General features: G+C 46.6%; 1 protein-coding gene and 1 pseudogene across 1 annotated transcript in view; both read left to right on the top strand.

Annotated features, from left to right (window-relative positions):
* LOC140536230 (uncharacterized) overlaps window positions 1-7,499 on the top strand; it is an 11,669-nt pseudogene extending 4,170 nt beyond the window's left edge.
* The window catches only part of gpc5a (glypican 5a), a 144,521-nt gene that overhangs the window by 46,942 nt on the left and 74,343 nt on the right, over window positions 1-23,236 (top strand). Inside the window, 1 exon segment of the mRNA XM_072657967.1 lies at window positions 18,971-19,091. Within this exon segment, the coding sequence (XP_072514068.1) occupies window positions 18,971-19,091 (121 nt within the window).

Below are 23,236 nucleotides of genomic sequence, written 5' to 3'. Positions count from 1 at the left end.
ACACACACACACACACACACACACACACACACACACAAACACACAAACACACACACACAAACACACACACACACACACACACACACACACACACGGGTTTGAGAAAGCTGCTGTATAAATCATATTTACCATCACTGTTATTATTACTCTCTCACTCACACTGTGTGTGTGTGTGTTTATGTGGGTGTGTGTGGTGTGAAGCGAAGCTGTGAGCTGGTTAACAGTAATTAATTTTACACCACACACACACACACACACACACACACACACACACACACACACACATCCTGTTAAACCCTGTTACCATTCATCACATTCATCAGCCTGTAACACACACTGATACTGCAGAGAATCCACTGTGTCCAGTCTCACCTCACACACACCTGTACCCAGCACACACCTGTACCCAACACACCCGTACCAACACACACCTGTACCTCACACACACCTGTACCTCACACACACCTGTACCCAACACAAACCTGCACCTCACACACCTGTACCCAACACACACCTGTACCCAGTACACACCTGTACCTATCACACCTGTACCCAACACACATCCGGACCCAGCACACACCTGTACCTAACACACACCTGCACCTCACAAACACCTGTACCTCACAAACACCTGCACCTAACATACCCAACATACCTGTACTTAACAAACACCTGTATCTAACACACATGTATCTAACACACACCTGTACCCAACACACACCTGTACCCAACAAACACCTGTACCTCACACACCTGTACCTCACACACCTGTACCTCACACGCCTGTACCTAACACACACCTGCACCTAACACACACCTGCACCTCACAAACACCTGCACCTAACATACCCAACATACCTGTACTTAACAAACACCTGTACCCAACACACACCTGTACCCAACACACCTGTACCCAACAAACACCTGTACCTCACACACCTGTACCCAACAAACACCTGTACCTCACACACCTGTACCCAACAAACACCTGTACCTCACACGCCTGCACCTAACACACACCTGCACCTCACACACACCTGCACCTCACACGCACCTGTACCTCACACGCGCCTGTACCTAACACACACCTGCACCTAACAAACCCAACACACACCTGTACCCAACACACACCTGTACCTCACACACACCTGTACCTCACACACACCTGTACCCAACACACACCTGTACCTCACACACACCTGTATCTAACACACACCTGGAAGGTTCGCTGTACTGAAACAGGAACCTGATGTTTTCCCTCAGTCCACCTTAAATACTGCAGCACTTTAAATATGGGGGTGAGACTGCACCGTCCAGCGTATGGAGCACTGCAGTGTAGCGGCTGCCCTGTTGAAGGTGGAGCAGATCATTTGAATGTGAAGCTGATGAAGTCATCTCATGGGCACTACAGCCCAGAGTGGCTGAGTCATTTAAGGTGGAATTAAAGATTAGATCAGAAACTAGACGGACGGCAGAATGAAGCCGCTGCACTGTTTAAGGTGGAATGGAAAGATAGTGGCAGAATGAAGCCGCTGCACTGTTTAAGGTGGAATGGAAAGATAGTGGCAGAATGAAGCCACTGCACTGTTTAAGGGGGAACAGGCAGTGTAAATACGAGGCTGTGGAATTAGGGTGTGGGGCTTTTGTTGAAGTGAGTGTGTGGTGATTAGGGTATGTAGCATCATGCTAATTGGTGGGGTATAAGATTCCATTATTTCAGATACTAAAAGTAAAGGACCGTAGCAGGGTGAAGGGGGGGAGGGGGGTCGAGGAAGTGCCGCTTTAATGTCAGAGGAGGTGTTTGATCAGTGTCCCTGCAGCAGTGTGTGTGTGTGTGTGTGTGTGTGTGTGTGTGTGTGTGAGTGTGTTCTGTTTACCTGCGTCTCGCTAATATGTGTTCAGAGCAGCTCAGTGGGCTCTGTGCGAGTGTGTGTGTGTGTGTGTGTGTGTGTGTGTGTGTGTGTGTGTGTGTGTGTGTGTGAGTGTGTGTGTGTGAGTGTGTGCCATTAACAGGGTTAATGCAGCTGGGCAGGCTCCAAATCCTCCAGAGCACCAAGATGAATGACCACTGCTACTCTGGCTCAGGACACTGTGTGTGTGTGTGTGTGTGTGTGTGTGCTCAGTGTAAAGAGTAGGTGAATCTCTAATGGATCCTCAGGTGTGTGTGTGTGTGCGTGTGTGTGTGTGTGTGTGTGTAGTCAGTCTGAAGATAGTGAGTGTGATGGGTGTAGAGGTGAGCAACACACACTCAGGTCTATCCCTGTTTATGATTAGACAAACATGACGTGAGTGATGAAGTCTGCCCCTCACACACACACACACACACACACACACACACACACACACACACACACACACACACTCAGTGCGTGAGGATGAAGAGGCTAAGCGCTGCTGTTTGAGGATTGGTGAGAGCTCAGCTATCAAAGTGAAAAGTCGATAAGCCCGAGGCCCGAGCGTTCTCATTTAGAGAACTCTATTACCCATAATGCCATCTTACATGACACCCTGTGTAATTACCATAATTAACCACTTTAAAGCTGCAGATTTAATCCAGTCTTAAACACAGAGGATCAGCGGAGGATCAGCGGAGGATCAGCGGAGGATCAGCAGGACTCACAAACACGTTTTCCAGACTAAAATCATAATAATAATCATCTATAAAACCACACCTACACCACACCTACACCTACACCTACACCACACCTACACCTACACCTACACCACACCTACACCTACACCTACACCACACCTACACCACAGCTGCACCACACCTACACCTGAGCCACACCTACACCACACCTACACCTACACCACACCTACACCACACCTACACCTACACCACACCTACACCACACCTACACCTACACCACACCTACACCTACACCTACACCACACCTACACCTGAGCCACACCTACACCACACCTACACCTACACCACACCTACACCACAGCTGCACCACACCTACACCTGAGCCACACCTACACCACACCTACACCTACACCACACCTGCACCACACCTACACATGCACCACACCTGAGCCACACCTACACCACACCTTTCAGTGAGCTGAAGGTTCAGATGTAGTGATGCATTCATTCATTTCATACCGGAAAGCATCCACCTCTCTGACTGTGTAATGCACCCTGGTCCACGTTCCATTACTACATACATTATTAAGCAGTTATTAAGCAGTTGCTAGGGTGTTGCTATGGTATTGCAGGTGGTTGGTGAGGTGTTGCTAAGTAGTTGTAAAGTGGTTGCTAGGGTGTTGCTAGGTAATTGTAAAGTGGTTGCTAGGGTGTTGATATGGTATTTCAGGTGGTTGGTGAGGTGTCGTTATGTAGTTGTTAAGTGGTTGCTAGGGTGTTGCTATGGTATTCCAGATGGGCGTTTATTTACCTGTTTACTGTTTACTGCGTCTGTTTATTTATTTATTTAAGAACAGAGGCTGCCCTTTATGTGACGGGGAGATAAATGACCTGCTCAGAGACACGAGTGCGCACACACACACACACACACACACACACACACACACACACACACACACTCAGGCACAGGGGTCAGTTTGCAGATGCGGCCCCTCAGCCGCCCGTATCCGGCTCGTTTCTGCCCTCAGGGTGTAAGAGCTCACAGCTGAAAGAGGCCAAGCGTGAGAAAAATAGCCAAACCGGAGTCCGGCAGCGGACCCAGCGGCCCAGACGGCCGGGGACCAGCGGGGACCAGGGATTCCTAGGGGTCCGCAATGCACAGCCAGTTTTAGTTCTGTAGAAAAGGCGTATTAAAAAATGACATCATGTATAACTGAGTTATACATAAAAGGTTCTACATAAACTGTGTGTATATAATCTACACAGTCCTGTGCTGTTCTGCAGGACTGATAAAGGGTTCTGCACAGCTCTCTCAATAGGGTTCTGCGTCTACTAAAATGGTTCCATAAAGATTAAATTACAGTTAGCGCTATGCTAATTGGTGGCCATAAGTTTCAGTGATCTATTAGCTGTATTAGCCTGGTAGCTCCAGTGCAAAACTAAAGAAGCACCGTGTCTTCGGGAGGTGGGCTGGGGTAGCTGGACTGGACTGGACTGGACTGGACTGTGCCAGTGATTAGCCAGTTGACCGGTCCAGACCGCAGTCTGACAAATTAATCTAATCAGCTCAGCGCTTATGATAACTGCCGGATTGGTGGGAACAGTGGGATATTACCCCCCCCCCCCCCCACACCATTTTCACCACCACCACCTCTCTGAAAGTGGGCTGCCACTCGATGGCGTCCCCATGAGGCTCTGTAATTAGAGCCGTCCCGGTTTGAATCCAGGATGAGAGCGGAGCGGGGCCTCGGCGCTGGTTTGATTCATTAGCTCCAGGCCGCGGCTGAAGCTAGCCGGCGGAAAATTGCATGTGCTTTTTTTTTTAATGGACGCGCCGCGAATGCTAATGGCCTCGGTTCACCTGGGTCGAGGGACTGCTTAGCAACTTCGTAAAGCACAAATCGGGCAGAAAAAAGAGCGAGAGAGAGAGAGAGAGAGAGGCAAAAGTCAAAAGTCTCCTCATCAGCAAATCGTACCTTCTGCTGTGGGCATATGTTCCTCCACCCCCAATACCCCCACCACCCCCTCCCATACAACCGGACTGAGGTTAGCGCCTCCCGCGCCCCCTCCACGCCCGGATCCGGGGTGATTTAGCTTCGTGTCATTTTGTTTAACGTGATTTTTGCAGCAGAGGCGTCCGTGGGAGGCGCCTGGCAACGGGACGTCGGCCAATTGGATTACGCTAGCGTGTCAATTAGGCCTTCTCGAAATAGCATTAGCGCTCGTATTTTATTTCAGATCATTGTGAGGCATTTTCACGGTCGGGTCATCAAACGTCACGGACAGATTTGGCGCCAGATTACGCGGCGAAGATTAGATGTGGATTATGAGCCATTTGCTTTCAGTGCCAAGGCTAGTTTAGCGCAGGATTAGCGCTAATTTGCTTCCAGAAGGAGGCGAACGCTAGCGCTGTCATTTGATTTGTTTATCATCGTCCAGATGATGCCCTTGTGAGCGCGTCCAAATAGTAATAATAATAAAAAAATGTCGGGTCTGAGTAGGCCACTGGTCGGACAACCTGGCGCTGGTACAAGATCCGACGGCTACGGCTGTCGCGCTCTTGACCTCTTCTATTCCTCCAGGTGGTTTGTGTAGCTGGCAAACGTTAGCATGGGTTCCTTTCTACGGTGCTGTCATACGGGCTCAACCTTACAGACGTTTGTTCCCTTCAGATTAGGAGACAGCACCTCGGCTCATAGGATAACGGCTAATTTAGCACAATGTTAGCATTGATGTGCTAATGGGCTAATGTGCAGAAGCAGGTTTTCGGAAATAAAATAGTTGTGGAGCTGGAAATAAATATGAAATTAAATTAAATTAAATAATAAAATATTCGAGTAGAGCTGAAAATAAATATTAAATTTAATTAAATAATAAAATACTTTAGTAGAGCTGGAAATAAATATGAAATTAAATTAAATTAAATAATAAAATATTCAAGTACAGCTGGAAATAAATATTAAATTTAATGAAATAATAAAATACTTTAGTAGAGCTGGAAATAAATATTAAATTAAATTAAATAATATATTCAAGTACAGCTGGAAATAAATATTAAATTAAATTAAATAATAAAATATTTTAGTAGAGCTGGAAATAAATATTACATTAAATTAAATAATAAAATATTTTAGTAGAGCTGGAAATAAATATTACATTAAATTAAATGAAGTTAAATAATAAAATATTCAAGTAGAGCTCGAAATAAATATTAAATTAAATTGAATTGAAGGTGTGTTCAGTTACTTCCCGAAGTCCTTCAAAATTAAAGTACGTAGCTTAGCATATCTTCAGAACCTTAACCTGCCTTTAGCAAGAGCTACCTCACCAACTGTTCAGCTAGCTAGCCAACTTACTTGCTAACTTGCTAACTTGCGATCCTTTCAGCGGCTCGATCAACGATTACATGTATTGATTTAGTCAATTTAATCGATTCCCTATAATGTTGCTATCGAGGCATTAAACGCAGCGTTTAGAGCCACTTTTAATCTGGATGTTTGCCAGTGACGTTAATCAATAATGATTATTGACGATGAATGCTGATAACCTCAGGGAACATTCAGTACTCTGACGTTTAGCATCATTGACTGACCTGGGATTAAGGGTTTGCCACAGATTTACACGTGTCCTGACTAGCCGAGCCCCACAGCTCAGCTAACCTAGGGTTAGCTTAATGGCCGGACGAGCAGCTTTTAGCCAAGATGACCCGATTATTTAACTGGCTTTTGTTTTCACCCAAAAGGGGGCGTAGTTGTAAGGAAGGCATGGGGCCGCAGCTGGATGCTACACCGCTGGTTAGCATTAGCAACTGTGCCGTTGTCCTTTTTAACTGCCTGATATCGATCAGATCATGGATGTGGATTATGAACCATTATGAAGCTTCATTCCCTGACTGATGTTTACTTGCCTTAACGAATGTTTACTTTAGCTTATCCGCTAGCTAACACTATCATTAGTTTGAGCTAGCTTACCCACACTTTAGCTAGCTAGCTAACTGTGGAGCTGCAGCTGGATGCCACACCACTGGTTAGCATTAGTAGGTGTGGTATTGTCCTTTGTGAAGTTCGGACAGATGTACTGAGTGTAAATGTGGATTAAGAACAATTATCATCTGTAATTAAGGCTAATTTTCCACAGAATTAGCATGAACGTCTTCCAGATGTGACAAAATATGCTAAAGAGAAGCATTAGCTTTCTTTCGGCCAGTTTTTGTAGTCAGAGCACTGACTTTTCTGTCTGGTCGGCGTTGGCCACTAGTCAGACAACCTGGTGCTGATTCAGGAGGTCATAGGTTTGGTCCCCGTTGACGGCTGCTGCTGTTGCTGAGCCTGACCCCGTATGCCTCCAGGTGGTTGGTCTGCCGGTCAGTGGTTAGCATGAACCGCTTTGCTGCAGCGTTGTCGGGTTTTAGCGTTCTCCTCTTTGATTAAAGGTTCTAGTTTAGCACAGGATTAGCATTAATGTGCGCTCAGAAGCGACGCGATGCTAATGCTTGCGCTTAGCCTGTAATTCCGGGCCAGAAAGGGTCTTTGAGAATCTGTCCAGTCAGCGTAGGCCAGTGCTCAGACAAACTGGCACTGATACAGGAGGTCATAGGTTTGACCCCAGCTGACGGCTGCTGCTGTTGGGCTCCTGACCCCGGGCTCCTCCAGGCGCTTGGTCTGTCAGTGGTTAGCGTAAGCTGCTCGGGCGTATTCTTTGCGGTGTATTCCGTCTTGTATGAGACACACTCTGCAGAAATACTGAATGGATGTTTCTCCAGACTTCCTGTCCATACACCCGGCAGACAGACGGCAACGTCCAGCAAAGAGACAGAGACGTCCCTGCGGACGTGACCGGAGCGGTGGCGGAGCGATTCCTCAGGTGGATGAGGACGAGGAAAGAGCATCAGATGACCTTAAACTAGCGTTGTGCTATCTCCTCATTTCTCCGCTCACTCTCGCTGTTCTCACCCCGAGTAAGTGTGTGTAGGAAGAGTGTATCTAGCAGCAGAGTAAATTAACCTTGCCAGATAAGAGCTGTGGGTGGCGGTGCTCCGTTCAGGCCGGGGCGAGTGGCATCTGCCCCAATGGTGCGGCGGCAGAGAGAGGCAGAACAGCACTGAGGATGTGGACAGTTTATTTACCCAACTCAGTCAGCCAAGCACAAGAACCTACATGCACAACAGGTTCTAGATAATAACTAGTTCAGTGTGAGGTACCACACTGCACGGTACCATACCATACCATACAGCACCACACTGACCATACAGCACCCCACCGTACTATACCACACCATACCGTACTGGACCATACCGCACAGGGCTGCACCAGCATGCCCTTTACCTTACCATACTGCACCATACTGCCCTTTACCTTACCATACTGCACCATACTGCACCACACTGCCCTTTACCTTACCATACTGCACCATACTGCCCTTTACCTTACCATACTGCACCATACTGCACCACACTGCCCTTTACCTTACCATACTGCACCATACTGCACCACACTGCCCTTTACCTTACCATACTGCACCATACTGCACCACACTGCCCTTTACCTTACCATACTGCACCATACTGCACCACACTGCCCTTTACCTTACCATACTGCACCATACTGCACCATACTGCCCTTTACCTTACCATACTGCACCGTACTGCACCATACTGCACCACGCTGCCCTTTACCTTACCATACTGCACCATACTGCACCATACTGCCCTTTACCTTACCATACTGCACCATACTGCACCACACTGCCCTTTACCTTACCATACTGCACCATACTGCACCATACTGCACCATACTGCCCTTTACCTTACCATACTGCACCATACTGCACCACACTGCCCTTTACCTTACCATACTGCACCATACTGCACCACACTGCCCTTTACCTTACCATACTGCACCATACTGCACCACACTGCCCTTTACCTTACCATACTGCACCATACTGCACCATACTGCCCTTTACCTTACCATACCACACCATACCATACAGCACCACACTGACCATACAGCACCCCACCGTACTATACCACACCATACCGTACTGGACCATACCGCACAGGGCTGCACCAGCATGCCTTTTACCTTACCATACTGCACCATACTGCCCTTTACCTTACCATACTGCACCATACTGCACCATACTGCACCACACTGCCCTTTACCTTACCATACTGCACTGTACTGCACCATACTGCACCACGCTGCCCTTTACCTTACCATACTGCACCACGCTGCCCTTTACCTTACTGTACTGCACCATACTGCACCACACTGCCCTTTACCTTACCATACTGCACCACACTGCCCTTTACCTTACCGTACTGCACCAGACTGCCCTTTACTTTACCATACTGCACCATACTGCCCTTTACCTTACCATACTGCACCATACTGCACCACACTGCCCTTTACTTTACCATACTGCACCATACTGCACCACACTGCCCTTTACCTTACCATACTGCACCACACTGCCCTTTACCTTACTGTACTGCACCATACTGCCCTTTACCTTACCATACTGCACCACACTGCCCTTTACCTTACTGTACTGCACCACACTGCCCTTTACCTTACCATACTGCACCACACTGCCCTTTACCTTACTGTACTGCACCATACTGCACCACACTGCCCTTTACCTTACCATACTGCACCACACTGCCCTTTACCTTACTGTACTGCACCATACTGCACCACACTGCCCTTTACCTTACCATACTGCACCACACTGCCCTTTACCTTACCGTACTGCACCAGACTGCCCTTTACTTTACCATACTGCACCATACTGCCCTTTACCTTACCATACTGCACCGTACTGCACCATACTGCACCACGCTGCCCTTTACCTTACCGTACTGCACCATACTGCACCACACTGCCCTTTACCTTACCATACTGCACCACACTGCCCTTTACCTTACCGTACTGCACCACACTGCCCTTTACCTTACCGTACTGCACCAGACTGCCCTTTACCTTACCATACTGCACCATACTGCCCTTTACCTTACCATACTGCACCATACTGTACCACGCTACCCTTTACCATACCATACTGCACCATACTGCCCTTTACCTTACCATACTGCACCATACTGTACCACGCTACCCTTTACCATACCATACTGCACCACTGACCGTGCTCCAGACAGTACTGTACCGCACTACATCGTACTGTATCACACTGTAACAATCTACCGTATGTGTAACCCACTGTACTGCGCCGTGCCTCGCCGTGCCTCGCCACTCCGCTCGTGCTGTGGTGATGAGGCAGCAGATCGGACCCCAGCACAGTGTGAGAAGTGCTGACGGATATTTTCAGAATTAGCAGAAGTGTTTTGCTGGGCGCTGATGACGGCCGCGCTAACGATGCTGATAAATCATTGACAGCGAGGCAGCGAGGCAGCGCACCGTCTCCCTTCACAACCATAACGAAGGCCTTCTGACCTCAGCACGGGTCAGAGCTTTGACCTCAGTGCAGGAGAAGTTTCACAAGGTCGTGGTTGTTTCCTGACCCTCTCTAGCGTTAGCGTGTGCGCTAAAGGAGGAGTTGTTTTAGCATCTTGTTATTCTGCCACAGGTTTTACACACACACACACACACACACACACGCACACACACACACTGCTTTCTGAGCAGGGCTCTGAGAGGGATCTGATGAAACACGCAGAGGGAGGAGAAGTGTTGGATTTGCTGGAGGATGTCGTGGCTCCCCTGGCGCTGGATCTGTTAGCCTTCAGGAACACGAACATACAGAAGTACAGAAGCCTGGTGGGGTCAGAGGAATAAGGCCCAGTGGCGTCCAGGAGGGATGAAGGAGGACATTCAGCAGCTGAGAACGTTCTGGAGAGAGAGAGAGAGAGAGAGAGAGAGAGAGAGAGAGAGAGATCTGAGACATGCAGGAGATTAGACTGAAGCACTGAGCAGAGAATCAGACACACTGAGGTTTCTGCTCCTGACTGATCACCTTCATCACTACCTGAGCTACTCATCACTGTGATCATTATCAGTGTTACCTTCTTCATCATCATCATCACTACTGTCATCAGTATCACTGTATTATCAGAATTATTACTATCACTGCATCATCATCATCATCACTGATCCAGTGAAGTGTGGACCAGACGAGGAAGGGAGAAATCCGGGCTGGACACCACCCCCCCCGCCCCCATCATTATCACCATTTCATCATCACCGAATCATCATCAATGTATCATCATCATCATCACAGAATCATCATCATCATTACCGAATCATCATCATCACTGTATCATTATCATCATCATCACTGTATCATCATCATCACTGTATCATCATCATCATCATCACTGTATCTTCATCATCATCATCACTGTATCAATAACATATCATCACAGAATCATCATCATCATTACCGAATCATCATCATCATCACTGTATTATCATCATCATCATCATCATCACTTTATTATCATCATCATCATTACCGAATTATCATCATCACTGTATCATTATCATCATCATCACTGTATCATTATCATCATCATCACTGTATCATCATCATCATCATCATCACTTTATTATCATCATCATCATTACCGAATCATCATCACTGTATCATTATCATCATCATCACTTCATTATCATCATCATCACTGTATTATCATCATCATCACTGTATCATCATCATCATCATCATCACTGTATCATTATCATCATCACTGTATTGTCATCATCATCATCACTGTATCATCATCATCATCACTGTATCATCATCATCATCATCATCACTGTATCTTCATCATCATCATCACTGTATCAATAACATATCATCACAGAATCATCATCATCATTACCGAATCATCATCATCATCACTGTATTATCATCATCATCATCACTGTATCATCATCATCATCATCATCACTGTATCTTCATCATCATCATCACTGTATCAATAACATATCATCACAGAATCATCATCATCATTACCGAATCATCATCATCATCACTGTATTATCATCATCATCATCATCATCACAGTATCATCATCATCATCATCATCACTTTATTATCATCATCATTACCGAATTATCATCATCACTGTATCATTATCATCATCATCACTTCATTATCATCATCATCACTGTATCATTATCATCATCATCACTTCATTATCATCATCATCACCGAATCATCATCATCACTGTATTATCACCATCATCTCTGTATCGTCATTATCATCAATCAGTGCTGTCGTGTTTGTCGTCATCATCATCATCATGGTCGTTTTCGTCCTCATCGCAGTCCTGTCTGCTGTTGTTGTACTGATCATCGCAGTTGTCTCTCAGTGCGGTGGAGTCGGTGCTGGCGCTGTGGTAGCGGGTGTAGGTAGGACTCTATATTTGACGGATGTGAGGGCGTAACTCACTCCTCCTGTAGCGGAGAGGACGTGCAGGAGCAGCGGGCCGCGGCTCTGCGGCGGTTAAAGCGAGGCTGCTGTGAGGAGGCAGAGTCATTTCCATAAATCTCCGGCCTGTCGTTTGAATAAACATAGAGGTGCCAGAAATCCAATGCATAACTAAGTAGCGGGTGCGAGTAAACGCTGTTGATATTCCCACGGCGGCGGCGAGGGGGTGGGGGGTGGGGGGTTTATCCATCTCTAATGAAGAGTGCTGGTGTGGTCGTGTTTCCGTGGTAACAGCCAGGCCCCGGGTTCACTGTTCCGTGATCTGTCCACATGAAAACGGCGCGGTTGAGATGCCATGGGGAACCGTAAACATGGATAAGGTGGGGGTCGGGGGGGTGGGCGGGGGTCTGAGCCCTGTGAGCACTGGGCTATAAAATTGACTTGGAATCAGTAGCAGTGCAGCCGATCTGGACATGAAGCGTGAGGGGCGTCAAACTGCTGGACGACACGCCGGCTGCCTCCCTGCCGAGTCCTTTACAGTTCAGAGTTTGGTCATTTACTGTATTTCAGTCAGAATTTCATTCAGTTTACGCTCCTGGCGTCTCACTGACCACCTGGGACACCCTAGCATCCACCTGGGATTCCTGGCATCCCAGTGGTTACCTAGGACACCATAACAACTACCTAGCTACCCCAAGGCATCCACCTGGGATTCCTGCATTCTACTGCCCACCAGGGAGACCTCCGCAACGACCTAACAGCCCCCCAGCACAACCGCAGTTAAGGTAAAGTGGGGGGCTGTGTAGCTGACTGTTCTCCAGACTGTTGCGAGTGTGAGCGGCGGTGGCGGGTGGTGGTGGGCTGCCCCGGGGGGGCGGTGGGGGAAGGGGGGGGTAGGCTTCAATAGTAGAAGTGTTTGGTAATTCTGCGGTCAGAGCTGCTGAGAGGGGTATTAATCTACATGCTGCTCCTCCTCTGCTGCCAGGTTATAGCTGCCATATATTACAGTTATATGTCTGCTGCGCGCCGCTGCGCTGGGGAATTGTGGGAAATTGCCAAGGAGACCTTCGCTGATGGATCAACATCAATACAAAGATTTCATCAGCAGACAAACAGCCCCAGAGCCGTCCAGAGGCAGTAATGTCCATGTTTTTGTGTCCACACCAGTAAACACGCTTTATTTACGAGCAGCTGCTCCCGCCCACCAGCCTGACCGCACGTCCCGGACCACCGCACTCCCCGGAAGAGTCACGCCCTCTAAATGGGAGCCAGGGGTGCCTCCTAGAGATGCTGGTCGCGGTCAACAGCCTTTCATGATGTGGTGCTGTATGGTGCAGTAGGTGGGGCTGTATGGTGCTCTAGGAGGTGCTGTATGGTGCAGTGGGTGGTGCTGTACGGTGCTCTAGGAGGTGCTGTATGGTGCTCTAGGAGGTGCTGTATGGTGCAGTAGGTGGTGCTGTACGGTGCTCTAGGAGGTGCTGTATGGTGCTCTAGGAGGTGCTGTATGGTGCTCTAGGAGGTGCTGTATGGTGCTCTAGGTGGTGCTGTACGGTGCAGTAGGTGGTGCTGTATGGTGCTCTAGGAGGTGCTGTATGGTGCAGTAGGTGGTGCTGTATGGTGCAGTAGATGGTGCTGTACGGTGCAGTATTTGGGGCTGTATAGTGCTCTAGGTGGGGCTGTATGGTGCTCTAGGTGGTGCTGTAAGGTAGAGTAGGTGGTGCTGTATGGTGCACTAGGTGGTGCTGTAAGGTGCAGTAGGTGGTGCTGTATGGTGCACTAGGTGGTGCTGTAAGGTGCAGTAGGTGGTGCTGTATGGTGCTCTAGGAGGTGCTGTATGGTGCAGTAGGTGGTGCTGTACGGTGCAGTAGGTGGTGCTGTATGGTGCTCTAGGTGGGGCTGTATAGTGCTCTAGGTGGGGCTGTATGGTGCTCTAGGAGGTGCTGTATGGTGCTCTAGGTGGTGCTGTATGGTGCTCTAGGAGGTGCTGTATGGTGCTCTAGGAGGTGCTGTATGGTGCAGTAGGTGGTGCTGTATGGTGCAGTAGATGGTGCTGTACGGTGCAGTATTTGGGGCTGTATAGGGCTCTAGGTGGGGCTGTATGGTGCTCTAGGTGGTGCTGTAAGGTAGAGTAGGTGGTGCTGTATGGTGCACTAGGTGGTGCTGTAAGGTGCAGTAGGTGGTGCTGTATGGTGCTCTAGGAGGTGCTGTATGGTGCAGTAGGTGGTGCTGTACGGTGCACTAGGTGGTGCTGTGGAGGAGAGCGTTGGGGCCCCAGCTCCACCGCACCAGCTAACAGATGCCTGTGCCGGCCAACATCGCCTAGAAGGGAAGAGTGGTGAAGTGTACTACTTTAGACCACTAGGTGGCGCTGTTCACGTCTTAAGAATGAATGATTAAAATCCATGTTTTGTTGAGGTCAGTACTGCGCATTTAAAATGACCAGCCCGTTTAGTGCCTCTGTCTGGTGTTAGCATTAGCATTAGCATGTTGTACATTCATTTCATTCAGCATTAATAACTCTAATGATGTCATCCGTTATTAAACGTAACACCTTTCTGATTCCTGCGCTCAGTAGCTCATCATTTTAGCTGCAATAGAAACTTTTGATGCTAGTGTAAGTTGCAGTCGACTACTTAGCGATATATCAGCCAGCGCTAGCTCTCAGCAGCATCTGGTTTCATGAACTTTGCGTGAACCTCTTGTGATTTTCCCTCTGCGTTTGTGGAGGGAAGACGTACGGCCTCCATCCCGCTGGTATCGACCGGCTCGGCTCCGCAGAAAGCCGCTCTCGGCCGCCGGGGCCGCTAGCTAATGCCCCGGTTTGCCCCCGGTGCTGATCGATAGCGTTTTATGACTGGAGGGTCTGCCATCGATCGGGACGCTGGGACGGCGGGTTAATGGAACACGCTTTCCCATAATGCCGCTGTGCCTCGCCCCCCACCAGGCGCTGGAAGACAGACGGACGCTAGCGCCGGGCCTTGTGCTTCATTCATCCCGTCCCGCTCGCGGTGAATGAAGACAGTAGAGCTGCGCAGCGGCACTCCGCCTGTCTGTATTGTCTTCATTCACTGTTAGCGGCGGGCTAAATGTAGCGTAGCCCGGCGCTCCGTCTTGTTTGATTTCACAGTGATTGCGTTCAATCACAGCTGTTATTTCTTTTAATTAACGCCCCGTTTAGTGAAGCTCGCCGAGAGCTCAGGTGGCCCCAGGGCTGCTGATAAAAGTAGATGATGGAGCGGCGGCTGCTGGAGAAATTCTATCATTTTCTTTCTCTCTGCTCTGCAGGAGTGTGTGTGTGTGTGTGTGTGTGTGTGTGTGACAAACACACACTGATCTCAGCCAGACTTCATCACCTACTTCAGCTCAGCACTGCACACATCCTGCACTTATACAAGACGTATATAGCAGTAATTTGGGCGTATATGGCAGTGACATGGGTGTATATTACTAATGTGGGTGTATGTATGGCACTAGATGGGGCCTAGATGGGACCCATGTATGCTATACATCCATATCCTATACACTCTACATCTGTATATGCTATACATCTGTATCCTATAGGCTCTACATCTGTATATGCTATACATCTGTATCCTATAGGCTCTACATCTGTATATGCTATACATCCATATCCTATACACTCTACATCTGTATATGCTATACATCCATATCCTATACACTCTACATCTGTATATGCTATACATCCGTATCCTATACACTCTACATCTGTATATGCTATACATCCATATCCTATACACTCTACATCTGTATACACTCTACATTCGTATCCTATAGGCTCTACATCTGTATATGCTATACATCCATATCCTATACACTCTACATCTGTATACACTCTACATCCTTATGCTATATACTCTACATCTGTATATGCTATACATCTGTATCCTATAGGCTCTACATCTGTATATGCTATACATCTGTATCCTATACACTCTACATCTGTATATGCTATACATCCATATCCTATACACTCTACATCTGTATACACTCTACATTCGTATCCTATAGGCTCTACATCTGTATATGCTATACATCCATATCCTATACACTCTACATCTGTATATGCTATACATCCATATCCTATACACTCTACATCTGTATACACTCTACATTCGTATCCTATAGGCTCTACATCTGTATATGCTATACATCCATATCCTATACACTCTACATCTGTATACACTCTACATCCTTATGCTATATACTCTACATCTGTATACACTCTACATCCGTATCCTATACGCTCTACATCTGTATCATATAGGCTCTACATCCTTATCCTATACACTCTACATCTGTATATGCTATACATCTGTATCCTATAGGCTCTACATCTGTATATGCTATACATCTGTATCCTATACACTCTACATCTGTATACACTCTACATCCGTATCCTATACACTCTACATCTGTATATGCTATACATCCATATCCTATACACTCTACATCTGTATACACTCTACATCCTTATGCTATATACTCTACATCTGTATACACTCTACATCCGTATCCTATACGCTCTACATCTGTATCATATAGGCTCTACATCCTTATCCTATAGGCTCTACATCTGTATATGCTATACATCTGTATCCTATAGGCTCTACATCTGTATATGCTATACATCTGTATCCTATACACTCTACATCTGTATACACTCTACATCCGTATCCTATACACTCTACATCTGTATACACTCTACATCCGTATCCTATACGCTCTACATCTGTATCATATAGGCTCTACATCCTTATCCTATAGGCTCTACATCTGTATATGCTATACATCTGTATCCTATAGGCTCTACATTTGTATATGCTATACATCCGTATCCTATACACTCTACATCTGTATACACTCTACATCCGTATCCTATACACTCTACATCTGTATATGCTATACATCCGTATCCTATACACTCTACATCTGTATACACTCTACATCCGTATCCTATATGCTCTACATCTGTATCATATAGGCTCTACATCCGTGACTACGGGCGGCTGGCTGTGCAGACGGGTGGAGAGTGTCCCGCTGCTGTTTCTCGCTGTGTGCTGGTGTTTGTTTCTCCGCTGACCTCTGCACTGCCCGCTTCTGTTTCCTCCTTGTTTACCTGTTTGCTTTAATCCGCTGATTTGAAGGTGTGCTGCTCAGCGTGTGTGAGTGTGTGAGTGTGTGTGTGTGTGTGTGTGTGTGTGTGTCAGTGTGTTTTGAGGTAATGCTCTTAGTTTTGTTCAAACAGAAGCGCTGGAATCTGTCATGCTGATAATCCTTTCAGCACGCCTCTGAAACTGACCCGATAATCAGATTACAGCACCTGCAGTCCAGCTTCAGGACTTCTCTGAAATGCAGGCTACCTGCGGGCCTCGTCCGCCTCCCGCTGATCCCCTTCGCTCTTTCCGTCCCTGTTCATGAGAATCCCCCCTGAGTACGACCACAACAGCCATTAGTCACTTCTTTAATTAAACACAGACCAGGTAAACAGACAGTGCTCCAGCGTCCAGCGCGGAGTCCGAGCCGCGTCCTGCACCTCCTCTGTACGCTGCGTCTACGTGCTGTGCATGCTGAATGGGAGGAGCTTGCACAAAGGGGTTGGGCTAAGCCGCTCTAGGTTGAACAGTCAGAGTTAGGCTGAATGGGCGGAGCTAGGCCAAATGACTGGATCTCATGAACTGTAGGCTGAACTGCTGAATACTGAATGGGCTGGGCTATGGAGCTGTGGGCTGAATGGGTGGGGCAAAACTACTGTTGGCTGAATGAGTGGAGCTAGGCTAATGTGGTTGGGCTAAAGGGCTTTAGGCTCAATGGGCGGGGCTAAACTGTTGTTGGCAGTTGCTGTTGATGGTTGGGTTAAATGGGTAAGGATAAACTGCTGTAGACTGGGTGGGACTATTTGGGATACTATGCACTTAGCAATGCCATAGCAACCACTGGGGACTTCATAGCATCTGTTTACCAACAGCATAGCAACCACCGAGCAACCCCATAACAACCACAGATTGCCACTGTTTGAAGAAGTGCTAGTACAGGTAATATGGTGTGGGGTAGAAGTGAGGGAGTGGAGTTAATGAATATGCAAATATGTAAATTACATGTTTAATATAGTGAATCTGATTTAAATACACTGTTTACACACTCTCTCACTCTGTCTCTCTCTCTCTCGCTCTCTCTCTCTCGCGCTCTCTCTCTCTCACTCTGTCTCTCTCTCTCTCACTCTCTCTCTCACACACACTCTCTCTCTCTCTCTCTCTCTCGCGCTCTTTCTCTCTCACACACTCTCTCTCTCACTCTGTCTCTCTCTCTCTCTCTCGCTCTCTCTCTCTCTCTCACACACTCTCTCTCTCACACACACTCTCTCTCTCTCTCTCTCGCTCTCTCTCACACACTCTCTCTCTCTCTCTCGCTCTCTCTCACACACTCTCTCTCTCTCTCGATCTCTCTCTCTCTCACTCTCTCTCTCTCTCACACTCTCTCTCTCTCTCTCTCTCACTCTGTCTCACACACTCTCTCTCTCTCTCTCTCTCTCTCTCTCTCTCTCTCACACAGTGTGTGTGTGTGTGTGTGTGCTGCAGAAAGTCGTGTTTGGAGAGTGTGTGTTTGTGTCCTCTACAAGGTCGAGTAAAATCTCTTCACCCATAAACCCACCAGGACACTCTGTGTCTCTCTCTCTCTCTCTCTCTCTCTCTCTCTCTCTCTCTCTCTCATAAACTCTAGGCTGTTCTCGGTCGGAGGCTCTGCTGTTTTATTGAGTGTGTTTTGGCCGTTCTTCCGTTTGTATGAGTATAGGTGTGTGTGTGTGTGTGTGTGTGTGTGTGTAGGGGGAGTGTGTGTGTGTGTTTAGGGGGGTATTGTCATTAAAGCAGTAGATCACTAAGTATTAGTTTTTGAATGGAGCTTCATTTCCTCTCTCTCTTTATCTCTCTCTCTCTCTCTCTCTCACTCTCTCTCTCTCTCTCCAGCTACACCCAGCGCGTGGTGGGAAGTGGGATTAAGGCCCAGGCGGATAATCCGGAGGTTCGGGTGAAGGAGGCTGATCCGGTCATCAATAAAGTGATCGATAAACTGAAGCACATCAATCAGGTGAGGATCAATCAGGCTTCCGATCAGCTGACAGCAGGAGCAGATTAATGCCCCAAAAAAACTCCCCCAGAGAGACTGTGCTCACATCAAACACCCCGCCGACATCACACACACACACACACACACACTCGTCTCGCCTCATGTTTTATACAACACAGCGTTGGCGCTATGCTAACGCAACACAGCGGCAAAAAGAGATGCTTTATGGGTCAGTCTGAGTCAAACGGCCCGGAGACAGTCAGAGTGACGGCAAAGACAGCGCTCCAGTGAGAGTGTGTGTGTGTGTGTGTGTGTGTGTGTGTGTGTGTGTGTGTGTGTGTGAGAGTGTGTGTGAGAGAGAGAGTGTGTGTGTGTGTGTGTGTGTGTGTATGATCGAGTTGCAAACCTTCAAGAATTGAAAGAGACTCAGAATTAGCCGAGGCCTGAAGAGTCTGCTGTGGTTCCACATATGAATCAGTGGGCAGTAGATGATTTAATATGGTATTCAATATGAATCTGATTTGATTCTTTAGCAAATGATTCGACACATCCGTTATTTTCTAATTTCATTTACTAATGAATTCATCTTAATGTCTCATGTTTCACCATGATTCAAACTGATTCTTGTACTAAATGATTCAGTGAATTATGATTTGATTCTTTGGCAAATGATTCAGTGCATCAGTAATTCTCAAATTCCACTACAGTTTAATTCATTTTTAAACAATTCATTTACTAAAAAGATGGGTTGATTCAACTGATGTAACACATTAGTAACTCTCAAATTACTGAAATTACTCACAAATTAATCGAATCTCATTTCCACGATGTTTACCAAGATTTGATTTGATTCTTCAGCAAATGAGTCAACACATTAGTAATTCTCGAATGACCCATGAATCAGTTGACTCATTAAATGATTCAATTAATGAAATCTCAAATTTCACTATGATTCAGTTTGAGACTCTAGCAAAAGATTTAATACATTAGCAATTTCCACCATGATTCAGTACTAAATGAGCATGAGAGTGAGAGAGAGTGAGAGAGAGAGTGTCACATGATCTCAGGCAGAATGCTGGGGGGGCGGTTAATTGGCCCAGAAATGCAGTGCTCACTCAGTCTGACCCAAACACTAGGGGGCGCTAGCTTTTGTGGTCACCAGTAGGATGTTTCAGACGCTAATGCTAAGATGTGGTAAACATTAGCTTACGCCAGTCTCCGTCCTGGGTGCAGTCGGGGTGCGGCGGGGGTGCGGTGGGGGTGCGGCAGGGGTGCGGCTCCGCCCTGCAGCAGGATCGATGCTGTCAGAAGCATTAGCGTCTGCGTGTTTAATGCTGAGCTGTCTCTTCTTAGCGAATTAGCCGGACCGGTCTCAGAGCTGATGCTGCTTCAGAACCATCAGGTCCATTCCCTACAGTAACACTGTCCTGACCGCCCTTCAGACGCCATCACAGCGAAACCTCAGCGGACCTGAGAGCATCGCCCCGTTGCGCTCCCTGATCATCATAGACCCGTTTCTCCTGATTGGTTCTGGTCATTAACTCGCTTGTTCTGAGACTCCTCCTCCTGAATTTAATTGCTCCGAGAAACTCTGTTAGCCCTTAGCTGTTAGCTGTTAGCCGTCCTGCTGTTCTGTAGAGGCTAACGTTACAACTGTTTGTCCGAGACTGTGGAGCAGGTTTCCATGGTTACAGATACTTCAAATAAACAGAGAGAGCGAGAGGAGGCAGAGAGAGGTAGGGAAGGAGTGTGCTGGATCAGTGGGTGGTACGGTGCTGAGCCCGGATCAGAACTCCATTAGTGCGGGCCGTAGCGGACTCTGCTCTGTCTTTATCCGGCCGTTTCCGGCTCCATCTCTTCATCCCTCGCTCTCGGCTGTGAGAGGAGAGCGCGGCGGTGTCGTGCTGAGCCTGGACCTCCAGGATTTACTCGGCTTCAGATCAGCAGGTTCTTTATCAAGCTGTGAGTCGGGTTGGAACCGGGCTTTCTCCGACACTCCCTGCAGAAACATCACCTGCTGCTTCTACTCAACTCCACATGTACCTGTAAACAGCCAATAATCACTCACTTCATCGAGTATAGCAGTGTAGCCCCACCCACTCAGCCTATATCAGTTTAGCCCCACCCATTCAGCCTACAGCAGTTAAGCCCCACCCACTCAGCTAGCTATTCATTTGTTACTGATGGAGAATACTCAGTAGTGATGGTGCACTCAATAAGGAGTCTCCATCAGACAGAGGTGGAGTCTGATCTGTGGGAGTAGTGAGGGATGGAGAGAAAGTTTACGGTCTGCACTTTCACACAGTTTCTCCACCCGCTGTTCCACCCGCTCTGCCCGTCAGAGAGGAGTCAGATAGCAGTGCGGGGTGAGTTAGTTGTGGCCGGCGGGAGGAGCTGAGGGTTACTGTGTTCTGATGGGTGGAGAGTGTGAGGGGACTGCAAATACTGAAGGTCTGAAATTCAATTGGCCTTTTTTCTTACTCCAGTAAAGCTCTCTCTCTCTCTCTCTCTCTCTCTCTCTTTCCCTCACTGTCTCTCTCTCTCTCTCTCCCCATCACTTCAACTCTCTGAGCAGCCATTGGTGCTTTATGAGTGTGAGTGTGTGTGTGTGTGATCTGCACCATCTGTAAGGTGCCACCCTGCAGCAGCGAAAAACTCACAGAGCGCCATTAACCTCCCTGTGTGACACACACACACACACACACACACTGCCTTCCACTATATGACAAAAATGCTGTGGTACTGAAGTAGTTTATCATTAGTACTGATTCATAACTCCTCACATCACCTTCATCAGTCAATCACAACTGATCCAGTACTCATATCTGATTACTCATATCTGATTACTCATATCGGATTACTCATATCTGATTACTCATATCTGATTACTCATATTGGATTACTCATATCGGATTACTCATATCTGATTACTCATATCTGATTACTCATATCTGACTATTCATATCTGATTACTCATATCTAATTACTCATATCTGATTACTCTTATCTAATTACTCATATCTGACTATTCATATCTGATTACTCATATCTGACTATTTATATCTGATTACTCATATCTGACTATTCATATCTGATTACTCATATCTGACTATTCATATCTGATTACTCATATCTGATTACTCATATCGGATTACTCATATCTGATTACTCATATCTGACTATTCATATCTGACTATTCATATCTGATTACTCATATCTAATTACTCATATCTGATTACTCTTATCTAATTACTCATATCTGACTATTCATATCTGATTACTCATATCTGACTATTTATATCTGATTACTCATATCTGATTACTCATATCTGATTACTCATATCTGACTATTCATATCTGATTACTCATATCTGACTATTCATATCTGATTACTCATATCGGATTACTCATATCTAATTACTCATATCTGACTATTCATATCTGATTACTCATATCGGATTACTCATATCTAATTACTCATATCTGACTATTCATATCTGATTACTCATATCTGACTATTCATATCTGATTACTCATATCGGATTACTCATATCTGATTACTCATATCTGACTATTCATATCTGATTACTCATATCTGACTATTCATATCTGATTACTCATATCGGATTACTCATATCTAATTACTCATATCTGACTATTCATATCTGATTACTCATATCTGACTATTCATATCTGATTACTCATATCGGATTACTCATATCTGATTACTCATATCTGATTACTCATATCTGATTACTCATATCTGACTATTCATATCTGATTACTCATATCTGATTACTCATCTGATTACTCATATCTGACTATTCATATCTGATTACTCATATCTAATTACTCATTTCTGATTACTCATATCTGATTACTCATATCTAATTACATTACTTTTTGTACATTACTTCACGATTAATCACATTGTTTAACAAAACTAATAACAACTGATCACAGTACTTTAAGGGTGTGTAGGGTGTGTGTGTGTAAGGTGTGTGTGTAGGGTGTGTGTGTAGGGTGTGTGTGTAAGGAGTGTATAAGGTATGTGTAGGGTGTGTGTGTGTAGGGTGTGTGTGTAATAGATGTGTGTGTAGGGTGTGTGTGTAAGGAGTGTATAAGGTATGTGTAGGTTGTGTTTGTAAGGAGTGTATAAGGTATGT

The sequence above is a fragment of the Salminus brasiliensis genome, chromosome 15, assembly GCF_030463535.1.
Source record: "Salminus brasiliensis chromosome 15, fSalBra1.hap2, whole genome shotgun sequence".
In the NCBI taxonomy this organism is placed as follows: domain Eukaryota; kingdom Metazoa; phylum Chordata; class Actinopteri; order Characiformes; family Bryconidae; genus Salminus; species Salminus brasiliensis.
Note: the sequence above shows the minus strand (reverse complement) of the source record. Positions and strands in the feature narration are given on the sequence as shown.